Genomic DNA, 23098 nt, shown 5'->3' on the forward strand with positions numbered 1-23098 from the left:
GGCTACATGTAGTGTATTTGTTGTTTTAGTGATAATGTGATCATGTATATAAACATCTAGGGCTGTTTTCAGTATTGTTGATAACATGTTTTGTTTGATTAAGGGTATTCAGCTGGTATTTCCTTGTTTTCACTACCTATTTTATTCATGTTTTTATTGCTTACGTAGTTAGTGGAAGAATTTTTTTTGTAATGTATGTTTGATGGAAGGTTTGATGAATGTAGATCCGTAAATGCTTGTATAACTGTGTTTTAATTTTAAGTGTGTCAAGCGCAAAGAGCATTACTACTACATTGTGGGAGATACAATTACAATTAGACTTCACTTTCTCAGGTAAGCTCGTCATAATTATGTAATTGGAAAGTTACGATGTTGCGCTATATAAATGCTCATTTATTATTATTATTTAAGTTATTGAGACATCCCAGTACACTAAGGGATTTATAGAGCAAATCGAGAAAATGCATTATTGAACGAAGCGCATAGCGCTGAGTTCAATAATTATTTTCGAGATTTGCTCTATAAATCCCTTAGTGCACTGGGATTGTTTCAATAACGATATTGTCAGTACTGTCATAGAAAAAAGAAGATTCCAAACGCACATTTTGCAACGCGCATTTGAATAGGCATAACTGTGTGGTCAGGTCGTGTTCAGTAAAGATCTACTTTTGTGTGGGGTGTCTCAAGTGTGTCGTGCTTTCGTCACACGCATTTTAATTTCTGTTGGTAAATTCCAGTGTAGCGTTAATCTGAACAGTGATGATCTTTCAGAGAGACCTCATTTGAACTCGGAGAAAGGACTTCGTTATTTGCGATTCGAAACCTCCAGTCGAGCTTCGACGGATTGACTGTACGGAGTGACTCCCCTTGAATTGACTCGAAGCGAGACTCGACGGTTTGCACATTTTCAAAACAAATGTGGCATATTTCCCGTGTTGTATCTTCACTCATCGGGGAGTCTGATACTAAATATGAACGGTAAGAATGCTCTGAGCCCTACACGTATTATATCCCCATCTTTTTTTCGTTCACATTTGCCCAACATGTTAATTTGCTGAGCGGGGTTAATGTCGTCTGCTAGGCTACCTGGGCGAACCACTGCAGTCTGCACTGAGTCTGCACGCATGAGGCAGGCTGTTAATAAGTCTTATATATGGTAAGAACGTTCTGAACCTTACACGTTTTCGATTACGATTGTTCTTGCCTTGAAATAATAGTTCGGAAACCATTCATTTACTGAACTGATGTAGTCGTATTTCTGTGTAGTCTGCTACAGAGTCGATCGAGTCAGTCTTCCAAACTGGTCTAGCTGGTACGTTATCGGAATAACACTTGTGTTTTCTGTTAGCCGCTGGGAATTGTATTCTAACTCATCATTTGGTAATGTGGATGATAAGCTACATGCCACTAACACGGCATATGAGAAGAATCTATGCAAGTCGGCGAAAATTAGATGAAACACAGCGGCTTCTATTTTTACATCAGTGGCACTGGCGCAGGCACATGCAATCTGTCAGAAAAAAAACCCCACTTCTGCTTTAATTGAAAAGCAGGGAATTTATGGTCATTTGGTATTGTGGAGAATATAAGCTACATGTCATTAATTAATTCTGAGGATGAGCGCACAGTCTCGCTTAGGCAAAAGGCGGAAGAATACGCTCTGTGGAAAAGTTAGCGCACTCCAAGAGTGCGCTTACAGTTTTAGCGCATCGCCATTAGCCAACTGGTTCACATCAGTCATGTGACACCAGTACTTACTGACAATTTAAGTTATTGAGACATCCCAGTGTACTAAGGGATTTATAGAGCAAATCGATCAAATTCATTATTGAACGAAGCGCATAGCGCAGTACCGCCAGAGAAAAAAGATGATTCAAAACGCACATTTTGCTACGCGCATTTGAATAGGCATAACTGTGTGGTCAGGTCGTGGAAGACTGAAGTTTTGTGTGGGCTGTCTCAAGTGTGTCGTGCTTTCGTCACACGCAAACTCTTGTTTTAATTTCTGTTGGTAAATTCCAGTGTAGCGTTAAGCTAAAAAGTGATAATCTTTCATAGAGATCTCATTTGAACTCGGAGAAAGGGCTGTGCACTTAGACAAGTCATTTGTGATTCAAAACCTCCAGTCGAGCTTCGACGGATTGACTGTGCAGAGTGGTGCCCCTTGAATTGACTCAATGATCGACTGCTCGGCGGTTAGCATATTTTCAAAATAAATGTGGTATGTTTCTCGTGTTGTATCTTCACTCATTGAGGAGTCTGGTACTAAATATGAACGGTAAGAATGCTCTGAACTCTACACGTATTATATCCCCATCGGTTTTTCGTTCACATTTGCCCAACATGTTTATTTGTTGAGCGGGGTTTATGTCGTCTGCTAGGCTAGAGCAATCGAACAACTCATAACTCATAACATTTTATTGATCCAACAAAGGAAATTAAATTGGTCATCAGCACATATAGGTCATTAATTAATAATTATAAAAGAATAAGAGAAGAAAAATTCATAAAACCCATGATAAAAAATACCCTTTTTTCTTGCACACCTGACACACCGACACACCAATACACATGCATACATACATACCTACCTACATACATACATACATACATACATACATACATACATACATACATACATACATACATACATACATACATACATACATTCCATGTTAAAGTGTAGTTAAGAATATCACAGTAATTATATCATTGTTTGGATTAACAGATAAGTTTTTATATAAATGATGATAACAACAATCCATAATTAACGCTATTGCACTACCAAAGAAGAGACCAACCAAACACATAAAACCAATAACAGTAATCATCATCAGTTAGTCTCATTTCAAAAACAAAAATTGCTCGTCACGTTGCATTGAGTCTGCACGCATGAGGCAGGCTGGTAATAAGTCTTATATATGGTAAGAACTTTCTGAACCCTACACATTTTCGATTTCGATTGTTCTTGCCTTGTTCTAGAATCTAATAGTATGCAAGTCGAAAATTAGTTGAGACGCAGCGGCTTCTATTTTTAGATCAGTGGCACTGTGGCACAGGCACATGCAATCTGTCAGAAAAAAACACTTCTGATTTAATTGAGAAGCAGGACATTTATGGCCATTTGGTATTGTGGAGAATATTTATCTACATGTAATTAATTAATTCTGAGGATGAGAGCACAGTCTCGCTTAGGCAAAGGGCGGAAGAATACGCTCTGTGGAAAAGTTAGCGCACTCCAAGAGTGCGCTAACAGTTTTAGCGCATTGCCATTAGCCAATCAACTGGTTCACATTAGTCATGTGGCACCAGTACTTACTGACAATTATTATTATTATTATTATTATTATTATTATAAGCTTCTAGCTTGTTGCTGTTACCTGTGTCTTTTGTATACATGTCATGATTGTAACATTTGTTGAAATAAACTTTCATTTCTTCTTTTTCCTCCCAGTCAAAAATGTATTGCGATTCTCTAACCACTCTAGAAACATTGTTCTGTCCAATCCCCGAAACATGTCTGAGGAAAGGAAACAATTGAAAAACAACAATAACAGCAGACTGAATCATCTGTATTTATTTTTCTTGTCTACTCCACTGGTCGAAACTGGGGGCTGGGCGTTTACTAGGTACTATACCATGAACACCTGCATGCAACTGAGGTTTAAAAAAATATATACCGAGCAACAAAAGAAACGCGAATTTTCTCCAGAAAAAACGTTTAAATCACAATTTTAAAATGTCATTTCTCATAAACGTAACATCGAAACGAATCAAAATCACGGTGGTATGTTCCTCGCACACTGTTCTTGCCCATGGCATAGTCTTTTGCTGCCACGGGCAAAGAGAGCCTCTGCAGATGAGATGGTCAGTACGGTGTGTGACCCCCATGGACGTTGATGACGGCCTGGCAGCGGCGCTTCATGGAGTGAATAAGTCGGTTGATGGCATCTCTCGGGGTGTTGCACCAGGCATTGATAAGGGCCTTACGCAGTTCTTGGTCCTGGGCGTAACTGGTTGACCTTTCTTTGAAGTTGGTCCCAGAAATGTTCAATAGGATTCAAATCTGGGCTGAGGGCGGGCCAGGCCATGATTTCGATGTCATTGGGCTGCAGGAAGAACTGGGTGACCCTGGCTGTGTGCGTGCGAGCGTTGTCTTGCTGCAGAACACAGTTTCTGCGCGCCTGGAAAAAGGGCACAACATGAGGCTGTAGGATCTGGTCAATATAACGCTGTGATGTGATGGCGTTTCCCCGACCAGGACCAAGATTGTTGAAAAATACAGGTCCCAGGGATTGGTTGAGGCCGATTCCACCCCAGACCATGACGTTTGGTCCACCCTGGGCATTGTGTTTCACGACGCAGTCACCAGCATAGCGTTCACCTCTTCTTCGCCACACTCTGACACGCCCATCAACATGACTAATGCAGAAACGGCTCTCATCGGTGAACAGAAAGTTTCGCCATTGTCTCCAGTTCCAGTTGATGTGATCCTGGGCCCACTGCTGGCGCGCCATGCGAGGTCTTTGAGTGAGGACTGGTCCTCTAGCGGGACGGCAGTTTTGGAGGTCTCGCTCAGCAAGTCTTCGGCGTATTGTCTGGCCACTGATAGGTCTCTGGTGGTTACCGATGGTGTTCCTGGCTGTTTCATTGGCTGTATGGAATCGGTTTCTCAAATGATGACGCAGGATCTGGCGATCTTGTCTCTGTGTGGTAACGCGATGTCTCTGTGTGGTAACGCGAGGTCTTCCACTTCGTTGTGTATCAGCAGTGCTTCCAGTGTTGACAAAACGTTGCTGAAGGCGATATACTGTTGACAGATACACATTGAAAGCGACTGCTACCGCTTCTGGGTCATCACCAGCCGATAATCGACCCACTGCCCTCTCGCGTTGTTCTGGTGTCAATCTTGGCATCTTGACTCTGTCAAAAGTTAGACTGGCAGTACGCGTGTCATGTTCTCTTTTTATTACTAATGCATCAGTGAACACATGCCACACATGAAGTTTCCCCTACTCCGCTTGCACGTGCTGTAAGCGCGCATCATGTGTTTCACGTGGAAACTGCTTGTCCCGTGCGTTGAGACAGCAGCAATGGGAAAATATTTACAGAACAGCTTTATTACACATGACTGCATAGTGCATCTATATCCCAAAATTGTCACTCTCAGATTAACTGCGTTTTTTAAAATCAAAATATCGAAAAATAATTCGCGTTTCTTTTGTTGCTCAGTATATATATATATATATATATATCTCCCGGTGTTTTTATTTAATTCCGTTTGTTTGGGTTGTTGCTATTGACTTTAAAACTGACACGCCGGCAAAAACGCCGCTAACGCGTGCACAGACAAGAGCAAGCATCGGGAATCTTCAATTCTATAAATAACCAACACTGGTAGCTGCATGAATACCGGGGGGAAATAAATAATTACTGGGCAGTAAAAATAATTACTGGGCGGTAGTTAAACGACAGTTTGACTTTGAAGGACACAATGTTGCAGCTTTTTAGCCAGCGTGTCAGTTTCAAAGTCAATAGCAACTACCCAAACAAACTGAATGAAATAAAAACACGGGGAGACCCTTTTTATTTATTGTTTATTTTTTATATTTAGTCAAGTTTTGACTAAATATTTTAACATCGAGGGGGAATTGAAACGAGGGTCGTGGTGTATGTGCGTGTGTCTGTCTGTCTGTGTGTGTGTGTAGAGCGATTCAGACTAAACTACTGGACCGATCTTTATGAAATTTGACATGAGAGTTCCTGGGTATGAAATCCCCGAACATTTTTTTCATTTTTTTGATAAATTTCTTTGATGACGTCATTTCCGGCTTTTCGTGAAAGTTGAGGCGGCACTGTCACGCCCTCATTTTTAAACCAAATTGGTTGAAATTTTGGTCAAGTAATCTTCGACGAAGCCCGGACTTCGGTATTGCATTTCAGCGTGGTGGCTTAAAAATTAATTAATGGCTTTGGTCATTAAAAATCTGAAAATTGTAAAAAAAAATAAAAATTTATAAAACGATCCAAATTTACGGTCATCTTATTCTCCATCATTTTCTGATTCCAAAACCATATAAATATGTTATATTCGGATTAAAAACAAGCTCTGAAAATTAAATATATAAAAATTATTATCAAAATTAAATTGTCGAAATCAATTTAAAAACACTTTCATCTTATTCCTTGTCGGTTTCTGATTCCAAAAACATATAGATATGATATGTTTGGATTAAAAACACGCTCAGAAAGTTAAAACAAAGAGAAGTACAGAAAAGCGTGCTATCCTTCTTAGCGCAACTACTACCCCGCTCTTCTTGTCAATTCCACTGCCTTTGCCATGAGCGGTGGACTGACGATGCTACGAGTATACGGTCTTGCTGAAAAATGGCATTGCGTTCAGTTTCATTCTGTGAGTTCGACAGCTACTTGACTAAATGTTGTATTTTCGCCTTACGCGACTTGTTTGTTTTTAATCTCAGTTGCATGCAGGTGGCTGCTACCGCATTTTAGTGTTTTTTTGTCTTCTCTCTCACCTTTGTTTTTTGAAGCGGGGAGCATCCTTCTTCATGGTTATTTATTTTATTTTTTTAATCAAATGTTTACATGTTTAAGTTAACAAACTTTATCAATAAACTAATATCATGTGAACCAAAGAATTTTTTTTTAAACATTCCTGCCTAAAATTATTTTTTTAAATCGATTTTGCTATTTGCTATTTGCACATGAAGAAAATAAACAAATGCCAAAGAGCAAAAAAAATTACGGGCAGATGGAGATTTAAACTAGACTCAATCACGCATCAGCCGAACGAGAGAACCGTTCGGGCACGGAATCAGTTAAATAAATTGACACTGTAATGCATTAAAGAAGACGCTAGCACGCTTTCACCACATGCCGGTATGATCGAGCATCGATTGAAATCTTTCGCGAGCAGTATCTCGTATTTGTCCGCAATGCATTGGTGCTTAAACGACACCAATGCGTGTCCATGAGGGACATAGGTCTACAAACATTAATTGAACAAGATTTATTCAAAATTGACGGTTTTAGAGGAGGGGGATGGTTCCCCTAACTTTACAGCTCGGAGACACCCAGGTAAGTCCTTACCGGAGTTTCATAAATAACACTTAGCGGACTTATCGAGCGGAAGTGGTTTTACAGGCCGGTATATGAATTGCAGCTGTATCAAGAATACGGGCCCTGATTAATGCATGTGGGAAATTATCTTTATTCTTGAGCGTTTATGACGATTATGAAGATGGTGAGTCGTATGAGCATTAGGTCTTCTTGTTTAACTTTGTTTCTTCTGTAACTCTCTCCCAGTATGCAAAATCGGGTACTTTGGAAGGAATTCATGCAATATGTGCCCTCCTGACCGGTCCTGCAAATACGTCTGCAACAACGTGTTAGGCTGTGACACATTGGGTAAGCCAGTAGTATAGTGATAGTGTCAAGGAATGACTGAGGTTTAGTGAACTGGATAGTCCGGTGTTCGTTTTTCCGTGCACAGGGTTTCTGCACTCACACACTCAATCATTCATGTTTACACACCGAGTCACCAACTATCACGCACATGCATACGGGATAACGACAACACGCACTCGACCAAGACACACAACGAATAAACATTTCAAACATTTCGTTATTGAATCCAATCCAATCATAAATCAAACCAATCACGTCAACAAATACTGCCTTGCCATAATGAAGCTGAAGATGTAACACAGTCCGGCACTACAAACGTACTATATAGCATGACTTCCCTTCTTTATCTCTGTTAATCTAGGGAGAAAATATCCAGCGATATTTCTCCGTGGGCCTAAAGTTCGGCCAAGACCTAGGCAAAATAACTTGCGCAGCCGCAGAAACAAGAAAATGGAAAAATTTTATGATATGCTTGGGAGCCACGCAAATTTGACCTCTTGATTCCGACCATGAACCCCCTGTTGATAATCCGGAAGGTCGTACCAGAAATTCAGATCTATCTCTGGCCGATTCATAGATTCAACCTACAAACTGCGACCTCATCTGTGATCAGATGGCCAAGCAATGCGTGAAGTCTTTCATTCTAAAGCTTTGTGGCTCGTTTCGACATGAAATTAACCACATGCAGTTTATTCTTCAGAAAATTGCAAAAAATGGGTTGGGTTTGGTGATTTGTACAGCAATGCCTTCCTCACGATAGATTCGCTGATTTGTCTTACGAAGCCGTCATCAACACAAATTACATAATTATGACGAGCTTACCTGAGTAAGTGAAGTCTAATTGTGGTTTTATCGACCACAATGTAGAGAGGAAAGGGATTACGTGAGATAGAACGCGGGAATACGTCACTGTTTAACGACGTGTAAATGGTGCAGAGAAAAGAGAAAGAGAGAGGAAAGGGATAGGGAGGGAAAACGGTTATCGGTATAACTCTGAAGACAACTTAGGGCGAGGCACGTAATCCCTTTCCTCTCTACATTGTGGTCGATAAAACCACAATTAGACTTCACTTACTCAGGTAAGCTCGTCATAATTATGTAATTTTATCTCCCACAATTCCGAGAGGAATGGGTCTCGTGAGACTTTAAAGTCTGCAGCATTTACACCCTAGCACTGTCGATGAATTGAAATACATATATAAACCTACCCCAATTCTTCATGACAGAACAGCCTGTCCAAAACTCCTCCCACTGTCCACTGGTTTCTTGTAAGAAGTTGTGAAGCTGTTATCCCGACGCCAACCAACAGTCTTCAGAATGGTTGCCAGAGGAATTTTACTTGCAGCTTTACTAGATACAGCGGAACGAGTTGAATGCGGCGTAAATATTGTCATGTCAATACCCGCTTTTTGTAATCCAATCTTTGTCCATCGACGGATAGTATCTCTCGACACCGCTTTGTGAGGGGCTGTCCAACTGATAAAGAGTCTCGTTTCCGTTCCTCTAAATGCACGAGTTCTTTTGACATATTGTTTCAAATAATGTACAACAAACTGCCAAATCAGACGGAAAGGCACAAAATACCACTTCATTCTGATGTTTGTTTGGGCCAGAAGTTTTGAGCAAATCCCCAAACCTACATCGTACATCTTCCTTTGTCCAACTCATGTTACGCAAGTCCATCAACCAAATCGCCTGTCCCCTTTGACTAGAGACCAACAAGCACAACAGCACAGTTTTAAGCGTCAATTGCGCCAGCGATAAAAAAATTTGCCGGTGACCATTCTTTTAAAAAATTTAGCACTAGATTAGCGTCCCAGCTCACACAAGTACGAGACAAAGCTGGCCGTCTGTTGAAAGCTCCTTTAAAAAACTTCTTCACCAGTGGATGACAACCCACTGAACAATTATCCTGAAGGGACAATGCGGAAACAGCGCTTCGTGCCATGTTCAAACTGCTGTATCCTTTGCCTTCTTGGAACAGTTTTGTTAAAAACCTTATCAACTCATGTGGAGAGGCACAAAAGGGATCTCTATCCCGTTCAAGGCAATGCTGAAGCCAGCGTTTGAAATATGACTCGTAGTTACGCTTCGTACCCTCTCTCCAGGCTGACATGATAATGTCTGTTGCTTCATCCTGAATTCCCTGTTTCTGAAGGGCTTTCCGGACAAGGAACATGCTACTAGTTTCACCTTCTTCAGTAGTGGATGGTGCTTCCCTGTCAGTGGATGAATGAGTAAGTTTTCTTTTCGGGGCAACAGGACCGGCAGTTCTACTAGTAGACGCAACAGTTTCGTGAACCACACTTGCGTTGTCCATAATGGCACCACCAGCACACACTCCGCCTCTAAGACTTCTATCCTTTGGAGCACTCTTGGAATGAGACTGAAAGGCGGAAAACAGAACGCCTTGAACAATGACCAGTCTAAGGAAAATGCATCAATGGCAAATGCATCTGGGTCAGGTTTCCATGAAACATACTTTCTTAACTGTGCGTTAACACGAGAAGCAAATAAGTCTACATCACAGAGACCAAACCGATTGATGACTTCTGCAAACACTTGTGTGTCCAAATGCCATTCAATGTTGTGTCTATCTACACGGGATTCTGCATCTGCCTCTATATTTAGGCAACCCGGTACGTGTGTTGCTGTTATACAATTACTATGTGATAAGCACCACAACCAAATGTCTCTGGCAATGTCGTTGCACAAAACTTTTGTGCTGCCCATGTTATTAATACAAGCAACAGTGGTGCTATTGTCTGTAAGTAACTGAATGTAAGAGTGACATAATCCCCTGTAAAGGGATTTCAGGGCAAAGTAAGCTGCTTTAAGTTCCAAACAATTAATATGTTCAAAAGCTTCTTCCTTGGTCCACATTCCCCCTGTGGTGCTACCCTGACACTCCGCCCCCCACCCTATTTTCGAAGCATCTGATTTTACTATTACAGTAGGTATGCCTCTGCTAACAGGGGAAGGATATTGCTTTACATTATCAATCCACCAGAGAAGGTCTGAACGAACTTGTTCTAAAACCACAAGTTCTGCATCAAAGTCACCTTTCCTAACAGCAAGGGCTTCATTTTTTGCGATCTCTAATCGTTTAAAAAAGAGAGGTGCAATCCAAACACCCGGTTGGGCAGCCACTAAATATCCGATAACTTCAGCCAACTGCCTAATTGTACATTTCTTTCTTCCAGCCAAATCAGTGCACTTATTACGAATTTTATCAACTGTCCGGGGGGGGGGGGGGTCAGAGAAACTAACATGTTCTGAGAATCAAGCTGAAACCATAAAAACTCAATGCATTGAGTAGGTGTAAATACCGACTTCACAGGATGCACAGTAAAGCCCAAACGATCCAACAAAGCACATGTATCTAACACTGCTGTCTGGCATTCTTCAAAAGTGTCTCCTTGCAAAAGGGTATCATCAATGTATATCAGAAAGGTATGGCCAGATAAACGTAAGTGGGCCAATACAGGCTTCAGTAGTTTCGTGAAAATGCGGGGAGAATCACGATATCCCTGTGGAAGAGCCAGGAACTCAAAAGTTTTGCCATGAAACTGAAATCTGAAATATTTTCTGAACTTGTGAGCGATGCGTATGGAGAAATATGCATCTTTTAGATCAACTGAGGCAAAAAAGCAATCTTTTTTCATTAATGACACTGCGTTTTTTAATGTATCCATCTTGAAGTGAATCTTTTCAATCGTCTAATTCAATTTTTTTTTTTTTTTTTTTTTTAGGTTTAAAATAACCCTTTGACTACCATCTTTTTTCTTACGCAAGAAAATACTTGATAAAAGTTGATCTGGCCGTTGATCCACCTCTTGAACAATCTGTTTCTCCACTAGCTTCGCTACCTCATTAGCCACTAGCTCATCCTCGGAAGAAGAAATCTAATTTCTTTCCTGTCTGGAATGTGTTCACCAGTGATCATAAATTCAATTTCAATTCCTGCGACTTGCTGCAGGATCCATCTATCAGAGGTTAACTGTCTCCAACTATTTAAATGATCAGCAACTTGTCCACTATGAAAGTTCTCAGGAGTATTCACAAATGTTGAACTGACCTGTTCCCTAAAAATAGAAACCGCTGGCGTAATCCCGTTTTGTTTTCTTGGAGGGAATCCCGCTCTGTTGGGAGTGGAACTTGGGAGAGAATTTGTGTCCTGTCTGTCGGTTGGAGACACCTCTTCTCTGCTGGTACTGTTGTCTCTGCTGAAACTGTTGTCGAGGCCGCCCTTGGTAGAACTGACGACCTCTGGTGGCCCTGTTTGAAATTTCGCTGTGCATTGCATAAGGCCCTGCAGTCTTGGCTAAGTGTCGGCCTGAGTACTTCACGCCGCACTTGTGACAGGTCCTTGTGTGAAGCCATAAGAAGTCGAGCCGCATCGGCCAGTTTGCTAAAGCTGTCACGCTCACTCATCTTCAGACTTGCTGGTTTTTCTTTGAGGTCGGACATAAGCTGAGCGATATTTTTCAGCGCACAACCTACTTGTTCCTGAACAAAGGACAGGTTCGAGTCTCTTTTCTTTGCAAACTTGTCTAATAGTTTGCCATCTAATTCACGATTGAGAGTCGGCGTTCGAAGCGACGTGACAATTTTGGGCCGCGGATAGTTCTGAAGAGTGTCTCGCACACGTGCCCGATCTGATGAAAGAAGAAGTCCTTCCTCAAAACGATCTGCCAGAGATGGATGAATCCCCTCGCCCACTGTATCTACTACTATGCCTGCGTCAGAATCATTGTCCGAAGCAACATCCGTGTCTTCAGCCGAATCAAACTCATTTTCAAACTGCTCATGAGCAAATCTAACCGAAGCACCGTCTTCTCCATCCGCTTGCGACTCTTGCGCCGAACTGCTTTCGGTTCCATGCGACTCGGTTCCACGCGATGTTGAAGCAACAGGCGTCGCATTAAGCTTACCAACTTTCTCCAAATCACATAGTCTGCCAGACAAGGCAGTCATTGTCTCCAAAATTGTGTCCATTTTCAGAGTAACTTCTTAATCACGTAGGCCAGACAAGCTCTTCTCTATTGAAAGAGACTTATTAACTCCCGCCTTTTCTGACGGTATCACTTCAGAAGGTTGTGCCTTCGCCGGTTTCTTGCCGGTTTTCTTCCCGCCAGCAGCACATTCACCACCTCCCGAGTCCGCCATATTCCGAACAAAAACCACACGAAAAAGTGATATTGATTCCTGCGGACGAGCAAGCGCACCCGTAACAGTATGAAAACAATTTAAAATCCACTGCAAAGATTTTCAAATCTTCAATGGACTAGTGCCCAGCCTTGGCACAGCGGACCTTCTGTGGCCCATAGTTCGCCTCAGGCGATAGTAATTGCTGTAATCGAGACAGCTGCTGAAAAAACAAAGAGGCTGCTTCAGCAAATCGTGACTGACTATGTCAGCAAATCGTGACTGACTGTGTCAGCAAACGTGTACTACATTTCCGTAGCCAAAATAATATGTCATCCTACCAAAACAAGTAACAATTCCGACTGACCTTAGGTCACACGTGCAAAAACAAGTAACGATCCCAACTGACCCAAATATAGTAGGTCACACCTGCAAAAACAATGAACACGCCGACTGACGCCAGTAACATTTCCATGTGTTAGCTTCGACAAATAAAATTCATACGCGAAACGACAAGTTCCCGGTTCAAAAACCAACAAACACCGAAAAATCCAAACTGTTTCCTTACCTTGCAAGTTGACACAATGATAAACAATCAAAATAGTCTTCTTCTTCTTCTTCAGCGTTCGACAATCAAAATAGTCAATACACTTCAACTAACCTACAACTAAAACTTGTACAGAGAAAGGTTAGAGAAAAATGAAAGCAAAGCAAGAGAGACAGTGCACCAACACGTCTTCACAGGACGAAAACCATTCGTATTCCCGCGTTCTATCTCACGTGACCCATTCCTCTCGGAATTGTGGGAGATAAAACACAACGATCGCAGAAGCAAAATCTGAACCTACACGACCGAGACACAAGACTGATTGTTTCACATCTGCAATTCGAATAGAGATCAAAGACGTTTTGGGTAAGCTTACTCACGTCAAGTCTTCACTGACAAGCTAGGAACAGACGGAAAAGTCAGAACAAAAGTAAATGACGTCAAAGTCTCTTTCGCTTTGCGTGTAACTTTGTCATGACGTCTTTTTGTGACAGTATGCGCGACAATTTTGTTCGCTTCCGGTGTCATTTTAGACTGAAAAGCTCCCGTCGCGATATAACCTTCGTGGTTGAAAACGACGTTAAACACCAAATAAAGAAAGAAAGAAACAACTCCAAAAAAGTAGCTGGGCTTGTGTCTTGAAACAGCTGAAACACTCTTTTGGGTTGCCGTTTCAATGTTAACAAAAAGTTAAAGAAAGAAAAAAACAAGGTTCAGTTGCGAACTGACAGCGGAATGAGTATTTATTCCGGTTGATGAAGGTACGATTGAAGTTTCTATTCACCCCGTCAACCAACAAGACTAGATTTGTAGCAGACGACAAACAAAGTATGCGTTTTTCCTGCCTTGTGGTGACGATTATGTCGTAATATATTAGATGTACGTTGTGAAGACATTTCAAAACAAAATTTAGCTTTGATGCGTCACGGGATATAATTATACGTTTTCATCCATGGAATTGGTATTTCGTCTCGGCAGGGTGAATGATTATGATGTCTTTTCCGGAACTGGATAAAACTGGCCTTGCCAAGACTGAAACAAAATATAGTTCTACAACTTCTAGGCTTGCGTTGATTATTGCTGCCCATGGTGAATTTCCCATGATTTGTTTCCACATCCCATGACAAATTCTCCTTACTTTGGTCATGCCATATATACGTTACAGCTCTGTCCACCCATGGTATCGCGTGATATTTTGTCTCGACGGGGTGAAAGAATATAATGACGTCACTCTCGGCAGAGCCTCGAGAGACGTCATCATATTCATTGACCAAGTCTCGACAAAATATCACGCGATACCATGGATGGACGGTGCTGTAACTTATACATACACTTCCATCACTGAAAATCGTTGTTCACAACACAAGTCTTCGCCACTGACACGTCCTCCGAATTACACATGGAAGTCCTGGAAGATGGTATAGTCCAAACACTCCTTTAAAAGAATAAGTTTCTTCTTCGAAATCGGACATTTTAACGTGTGAATGAGCAAACGGAAGTGGTATTGTTGATAAATGTAACCCTCGACTTGGCCATCCGGATCACTGGAGCAACCACGGTACGTCCGTTTACTGAGATCCTATGAAAATTGCGCGCCTCTGACAGAGGGCCACGCTTTCCTGCCCGGACAACGATAACAAGTTATTCTTAAAAAATGGCAGTTTTCGACATCGTTCAATTCAGATGGATAGATGCCACCAGAGGTACGGCTGAAAGCCACGTGAACTATGTGCACATTGGAGTGTCAAACACAGTAACCTTAAAGCACTTTCGCATGAATCTGTAAATAAATCACTGTACCGTTTAATATATGAAGCACTATGGAATGTATAAAAAGACAATATAAGCTATCCTTCGTTAGGCTGATACAGCCGCACTCGCCTACACGGAACACGCTTTATCTCGGATATCTGAAACAAAAACCAATTGCCCGCCAGACCCCCCTTTGTAAGACTATTTCTAATTCGGAAAAGCCCAACTCTGTCAAAAAATAGCTAACTCAAACACGGACATCCCAAACGTGATTTTGGCAGATAAGCCAAACTCTAAACGTTGTGGGAAAGACATATTTTTTAATCTTTTGCTTGAAAAACACGTCAGTAAAATACACATATTTTATCACGGCTATAATTGACCTACGGAAACGAATACGTCACCTTTTTTTGAGTATGCGGGGAAACTAATGACGTGTGCCACATGTTTTGCAGGCACCATTGTTTGGACGGAAAGACTGGCGTGCGTGACGTAGGTGGTGGGTTCAGGGTTAGAGATGGGATGGCCGAGGGAGGGGCACAGGGGAGGGGCAGGTCGAATGTAACGTTGGGAGATTTGCGATGGGCGTGGTTAATGGGCTAGTCGAAAGGATGTGAGCTCGGGCTTAGATTTGCGATGGGCGTGGTTTATGGACTAGTCGAAAGGATGTGAGCTCGGGCTTAGATTTGTGATGGGCGTGGTTTATGGGCCAGTCGAAAGGATGTGAGCTCGGGCTTAGATTTGCGATGTGCGTGGTTTATGGGCTAGTCGAAAGGATGTGAGCTCGGGCTTAGATTTGCGATGGGCGTGGTTAATGGGCTAGTCGAAAGGATGTGAGCTCGGGCTTAGATGTGTGCGTGCACGATTGTTTCTTTTGGCGTGTGTAGGAGAGGGAGTGTGTAACATACAGTCTCCCGTGTGTGTGTGTGTCTGCGTGTTTGTGTGTGTGTGGGGGGGGGGGGGGGGGGCGGGGGAGAGATGGAGCGTGCTTTGGCGTGTACGTATAGATGCGCGCACATTTATGTGTGTGTATGTGGGGAGTGGGTGAAGAGGAGGGGGGCGCGCATTTGTGTATGTGTGTGCGTGTGTGTGTGTGTGTGTGTGTGTGTGTGTGTGTGTGTGATTAGGTTATGGCATACGCCAATAACACACACACACACCACGCACATAGAGAGAGAGAGAGACACACACACACACACACACACACACACACACACACACACACACACACACACACACACACACATTCCAAGTGATTTTACAACTTATCCTGAAGAAAAAAACTCGCTTAAGCCGAACTGCAGGGTAATTTCTCGGGAAAGGTTTGGCTTATCCGAACTCGAATATGCACACATTCGAATAAGCGAAACAATTTTACATTCCCCGGGCAAGTTCGGCTTAAGCGTGTTTGACTGTATAAATCATGGTGGTAGTGAAAGGTTGCCAAAAGTCGGTACTTTCAGTGCTGCGAGGGACTTCACAGGAAAAACGATGATCGGATAAGTGCGAGGGCCCGAAACCTGTCACGGACTAGGGAAAAGCCCTTGAATGGAAGGCCGACTCCGTATGGAAGACACCGAACTTACTACCTGCAGACCGTTAACTTGCCTATTTTGTACGGCCCGTAGCAACGTCCTTGAAGCTGGAAGACCGTAACCTTTGACCCGATTCCGCAACTTATGCAACCCTTGAGTACCAGTAAGGCTACTATCTTCATTACGAAGTCGGCTTCCGTTCAAGTACGTTTCACAAATACGTGACATGTGTCCCTTGGCACTTCATTGTTACTCCTGATGTCCCTAGCGGCACTGGATTGTTCACCTACTCTCGGCAACCCTGGACTACCGTTACGGTACGATCAGCCTAATGCAGGAGGGCTTAACTTGTCTAAAAAAATGAATTCGCTGACCTGTTTACATCACTATGGAATGTATCAATAAAGAATTCATTGTATTGTTTCAAGCACCGTGGAATGCATCAATACAAAATTCACTGAATTGTTAAAGCACCATAGATATTATCAATAAAGACTTGAATTTACTGAACTGTTTAAAGCACCGTGGAATGTATTGATACAAAATTCACTGTATTGTCAAAGCACCGTGGAATATATGAATACAGAATTTACCGTACAGTTTTAGCACCGTGACATGTATCATTATCAGTAAACCATTTATCGTACTGTTAAAGTCCCCTGGAATGTAGCAATGCAGAATTCACCGGGGAAAGTGGTTCGCCACAAAAATCGCTGTAGTCCGGTAGTCAACAAGGTTTCGGGTGCGAATAATTACTGTGTCGTAATTATCGAAGCCAGCGAAGGTGTTTTGGGCTTTGCAGATTCATGATTGCACGAAGATTAATATGTTATCGATTTGATTTTGGAGGTTCAGTTTTCGATTTGTATCAGTGCACTTTTGGAGACTGCACACTGCTAGCAAAGCGACGCAAACCTAAACAATACACACGTATGTATTGGGACACTGTTATCGATACATTTTAGTTGTAATACGTCACATTACTTGATCAAGTGACCTTTGTTGTTTCAAACATCCTGTAATCTCAACTAATTTGGAAAGTCGAACAATAAATTGACAAATACGATGCTGTCATAAATCGAAAACAGACGCCTCAAAAATCCAATCGATAACATGTTAATCTTCATACAATCATGAATCCGCTAAGTAGAAGCAAACTTCATTGGCTTTGATAATTACGACGCAAGAACTATTAGTTTGGAAGATAAACACTTTTTGAGCTCGAAATCTGGTTGACTACCGGAATACATAATGCTGCTGTACCACACAGTGATTTTTGTGGCGTACCACTTCCCCTGGCGTGTGTACTGTTTAAAGCACTGTGAAATACATCAATACATAATTTACCGTATTGTTTCAGCACTGTGAAATACATCAATACATAATTTACCGTATTGTTTCAGCACTGTGAAATACATCAATGCATAATTTACTGTATTGTTTCAGCACTGTGAAATGCAACAGTAACGAACTCCTTGTACTGTTTCAGTACCTTTCAATGTGGCAATGAAGAAGACAGCTTCGATGAGTTCCACTCTATATGGTGACGCATCCTTTCTTGTTGACGGCGTGCTCGGCGACAGCGACCCTCATCGTTGTACCGCCACCAACCCGTTTTTTGACGGAAGCAGTGGCCGCTGGTGGCAGGTGGACACGGGGGAATCCTACAGAATCTTCAAATTGCACGTCCACAACCGCGTCGACATTAATGGTCAGTACAACACTCAGCCTCAGAAGAAACATAAAAAAAGAAAATAAAAAAAAATTAAATTAAAAAAACAGCGTCAGAAGAAACCTGATACATAATTAGACAAGTCTCTGTTAGTCAAAACTTGACATGATGTAAAAAAAAAAAAAAAAAAAAGTCATAGCATGGTAAATGCATGATTGCTCGAGATGATTTTCAACCCTGAACATATTTACTGAGCTATCAAGTAAATAAGTCGTGAGCTCATCAAGTTATGATGCCATTGTTTGATTGGGTCACAGCTTAGTGTCTGGGGTTTTTCGAAATTAGTTCACCCAAGTAATATAATTATTATCTGGGCCAGCCAACACTCAATTTTGTCAAGACGATTAGTAATTATCATAGTTCTTGTAAAAAGAAATGTTAAATACAAACAATTTCTTCAAATGTTGTGGATGTTGAAAAATGTCGGGCTAGTGATGAGGGTAGGAAATAAATATATCATTTCTTTCATTTTTGGTATCATTATACTTTCAGTCAACTGGCTTACTTGTGCTCCTTTTAATTCTAATGAGCAATTAGCATTTACTTTGAAACATTTGAATTTGCCTTACTTCTTCTTCTCCTGCCTTCCCGTGAATTTGCCTTACAAACAAAACTATTTACTTGTGTAGGTATTGTGTTGTGATAGTAAGGCGCCTGGAACTATATTAGCAATACATATGTTCTATTTTTGACTCACCTGAGTAATTGGTGAATATTACGATTCATAAGTGTCCGTCTGTATGGCCCGCCGGCCGGCCGTCTGTTCGTCCGTGGACAAAACACCTTGAGGTTATCTCGGATGTTTTTTTTTTAACCAAAACGTCTGACAATTTGCACACTTATAGGGTTTGATATTCTCACGATGTGACCCCAGTTTGAATGACCCTCGTCAAAGTTTGGGGTCACAACGGAGTCATGTTCTTTTTGTAAAAACTTAACTTGATGTTATCTCGAATGTTTTTTAAGCTAGAGCTTTGAATCCGTATAAATCTCAAATCAATCAAATTTCAATCAATTGTAGGTGTTGATAATCAGCAGACATGACCAAAAATTTACTAGTTTTCATCAAATGTCAGTCACGGCATAAAAATGTTTCCTGAAAAAGTTTTTCACCCCTGAAATATCCACTAAGCTATCAAGAAAATAGGTCTTGAGGTCATTAAGCTATGATGTCATTTTTGGCTCACGTAGGTGTAGCCTATGCGATGCTAACTTTTGTCTGTCTGTGCGTGCGTGCGTGCGTGCGTGTGTGATAGAAACTTTAACATTTGACTGAACACCGAAATACTAATTATACCGGGTTATTATCCTAGCAACAGCTTCAAAGTATTGAAACAATGATCAACATTTCGTCGGCACGTATGTAGTTAAAGTGTGTATCCAAAGAAAACGGGTGGTGGGGGGTTTTGGGTGGGTAAAAACAGGTGACTGGTTTGTGTTGTGTGTGGTATGTAGACCAGGTCAGGGGCCAAGGTTAGGTCAGATCGCGTGAAGGATTGTGGCATAGATTCACTTTTCAGTTCTAACCGAGCAGCATTCGCCGATTCGGGGAAGACGATTTCACATTGTTCGGTTTCGTAGCGGCTCCAGAAAAATAGATAAAGAAGATACCAACGGAGATTTCCTACAGGTTGATCTGCACAGCGTGTTTTCAGTGTCTGCGCGAGGAAGCGCTGTGGAAAGCGCAGTGTCGATCTGGCAGTCGTGTCCCCGTAAGTAGGCTACAGACAGATCTAGCGTCTCCCACTCTTGCACCGTGTCACCTATGCTTACTGTGTGTGTGTATGTGTGTGTGTGTGTGTGTGTGTGTGTGTGTATATGTGTGTGTGTGTGTGTGTGTGTGTGTGTGTGTGTGTGTGTGTGTGTGTGTGTGTGTGTGTGTGTGACGGAGTGTTTGAGTTTGTGTTACTGTTTGTCGATTTCTTACGGGAGCCTTGAAGGCTTCGCCTCTTGTTTGACTTGGTCACAGTTTATAGTATCTGAGTTTGTGTAGTCTTGGATCTTTCTTTATTTGGTGTTTAACGTCGTTTTCAACCACGAAGGTTATATCGCGACGAGGGAAAGGGGGGAGATGGGAGTAGTCTTGGATGATGACATCAAGTTGTGATGTCATAGTGTCAGAAATTATGTCAAGCAAGTGTCTGAATATACATTTGTGTCTGGGCCAGCAAAAACTTAATTTGGTCAAGAAAATCAGTAATTATTATGCTTCTTTTTACATTTAGTCAAGTAATGACTGAATGTCTTAACATTGGCGGAGAGTGAGGTCTGTCTCCCGATGTATGTGATTGTGTTTGTGTGTGTGTGTGGGTGTGTGTGACAAGCATTTCTCAGAAACTACCCAACGGATTTTCTTAAAATTTGATGCATTCATTCCTGAGGGAATTTGCGTGTGCCTCGTTTCTCCGATTTTTGACAGGGTTATTTGATGACGTCATATTTGATCGTTTGCAACAGTTGAGGCCGCACTCTCACGGCTACAGTTTCATCAATTTGTTTGAAATTTTAGTTATATGATCTTCGACTAAGTGCGGACTATGGAAAGGCACTTTAGCTCAGGGCCGGACCAAATGAGTTGTAAGGGGGGGGTTCCTCCTTTTTGGGGGGGCAAATCAGCGAAGTGGCGAAGCCACAAGCGCGCGCCTGCAAAGCAGGCGCGCGCACTAGGGGGGTCCGGGGGCATGCTCCCCCGGAAAATTTTTGAAAAACGGTTAAAATCTGTGCAATCTGGTGCATTCTGGGCCTTGTTTTGAGGGTTAAGAGCAGCATTGTTTTGGTGCTAAAACTAGTAAAAGTCAAAGCAAGGTACATGCTTTTTCCAGGGGTGGGGTTCCGGAACCCCCGGAACCCCCCCCTGGGTCCGGCCCTGCAGCTTGGTACCTGAACAATTCGTTTATGAAATGTTCACTCAAAGTTAGCCAAATTTGTCGATTTCTTAAAATTCGATATTTGAATCACAAAGGTGACACTATTGTATTTTGTAATGCCACTTGTATCCGATAATATATATTTTTGTTGTGCTTAATTGAAAAATGGGCTAACAATCAAGAACATCGTTAAATGGGGACTTTCTTTATTGTTTGAAGAAGACGCATGCAGTTCCTTATCATTTGCTGATTCCCAAAATATACAGTTTATGGTGTTTGTCGCTAAAAATATGCTTACAATGAAGAAAATCTGTGAAGGGTAATTATGATTCATGTTGCTTTTATTTAACTTATCAAGCTGGTTTTGTGTGTATGTCTGTCTGTCTGTGGTTATGATGACAAAAGCCTCCGAAACGGCTTCACCAACTTAGACGGTAATTGCAAGATATGTTCTTTGCCACTCGAGTCGTGCCATAGGGTATTTTTGAAAAAGCAAACTTGAAAGGAGTATTAAAAATCAGCGGACAAAAGCAGACCTGCCTACCCTTACGATTTGGGCGTAATTGACTACGATTGCTAACCCAAACTATGCCACCACGCTTTCCACAATGGAAGTACGAATTTTAAGAAACCGAAAGTACGATTTTTTGGCATTTCGTCTCGATGTAAATCCGATCTGTACTGTTGCTCTCGCAGAGCTTGCGTTTGCACCTGCGCGAGATCGTTTGGGCCATATGCGGGCATTTCCGGTCTGTTTAGCCACATACAAGATAGACGACGCGCGGAAAATCTGAGTCTCCATGAGAGGACGAGTCTAATGAAGAAGCTGGTTACAGTGATGGTAAAAGGATTGCTGTGAAAAAGGAAAAAAAGCCACTCAACAGAAAAAAGGCAGCTAAATGGAATCGTGGCCATGCCTAGGACCTTAATCAAAAGGACCAAAGCACGTCTTGTGTTTCCTTTGCCACAGTGACTTTTCGTGTCAACACGTTGGAAAATATGACCGTGCATAGCACATCGGGACAATTTATCACAAGGATGCAGTAAAGAGAGCTCATGGAAACCAAAAGACAAAAGACGTTCGTATTACCGGTTTCTTTATCTGGAAGTCTGAGTCGAGTGATAACTGGAGGGAGAAATTATCCGAGCAGAAATGACAATGCGCGAAATGGTTGCCGAATGGATTCTTGATTACACCTTCTTTCACCAGATTACTTTTTTTGGCTGGGGGGAGTCATAGTTGTGGAATCATCCTGTTAAGGCCTACACAACCCTCAGATAATCAGGTCTTAAAATCGGAGTAAGCTTACAGAGCTTATGAACCGAATTTCTTAGAAAACAGGGTCTTGTAAATGTCTTTAAATGTCTATGGGATAAGGTGGTTGAGGGAGGGGCGGCGGTAACGAAGGCGAGTCATGTGTTAGCATTTGCTCTTCTTCTTAACTCCTATTGGGAGTTCCGAGAGCATTTTGTTAAGTGGGTCCCTCGGTGCATGCCCCACTTAACAAAATAAGTCGTGAGGGATTCCCAATATGGGTCACAACATTGTTTTGACGTGACAACAAATGCGTTTTTTCTACAGGCAGGGATCTGAAACACTTCGATGTGTTCGTGGAGAATGAAGGGATGGACACGTTGTCGATGCCGACGAAGAAGTGCGCGGAACACCGCAACGAAACTCTGGAAAACGGTGCCGAGGTTGTGTTGACCTGCGACCCCAGCCAGCTGAACGAGGGTCGGTTCGTCATTCTGGTCGCCCCCAGACCATACACACTCCAGCTCTGCGAGGTGCGCGTCATGGGACACAAGGTCAAAGGTGAAGCTTTGTAACATCCTACACATACTTTAAACAGCTCTGACAGGTGCGCGTCATTGGACACTACGTCATAGGTGAGACACCCAAACATCTTACAGACACTTTAACACATCGCTGATAGGTGCGCGTCAGTTCGAACGGTTTGGCAAACTCAAGATCGGTTCTCAACTAAATGTTCCGCGAGGGGAGCTCAATCCGAGTCTACAAAAAAAAGCAAGAAAGGTATTCCCGCTCAAAAATGGCTACCTCTACGACGAAATCACCGATTATAAG

At 42.1% G+C, this 23098-nt stretch overlaps 1 protein-coding gene across 4 annotated transcripts in view; it reads left to right on the top strand.

The window, feature by feature from the left end:
• The window catches only part of LOC138972611 (uncharacterized), a 255147-nt gene that overhangs the window by 97913 nt on the left and 134136 nt on the right, over positions 1-23098 (top strand). For all 4 annotated transcript variants that reach the window (XM_070345265.1, XM_070345267.1, XM_070345268.1 and 1 more), the window contains 3 exons: positions 7327-7428; positions 17900-18121; positions 22592-22825. In XM_070345265.1, the coding sequence (XP_070201366.1) occupies positions 7327-7428; positions 17900-18121; positions 22592-22825 (558 nt within the window). The remainder of the gene's footprint in view (positions 1-7326; positions 7429-17899; positions 18122-22591; positions 22826-23098) is intronic.

Source organism: Littorina saxatilis, linkage group LG8 (genome assembly GCF_037325665.1).
Source record: "Littorina saxatilis isolate snail1 linkage group LG8, US_GU_Lsax_2.0, whole genome shotgun sequence".
NCBI classification, from domain to species: domain Eukaryota; kingdom Metazoa; phylum Mollusca; class Gastropoda; order Littorinimorpha; family Littorinidae; genus Littorina; species Littorina saxatilis.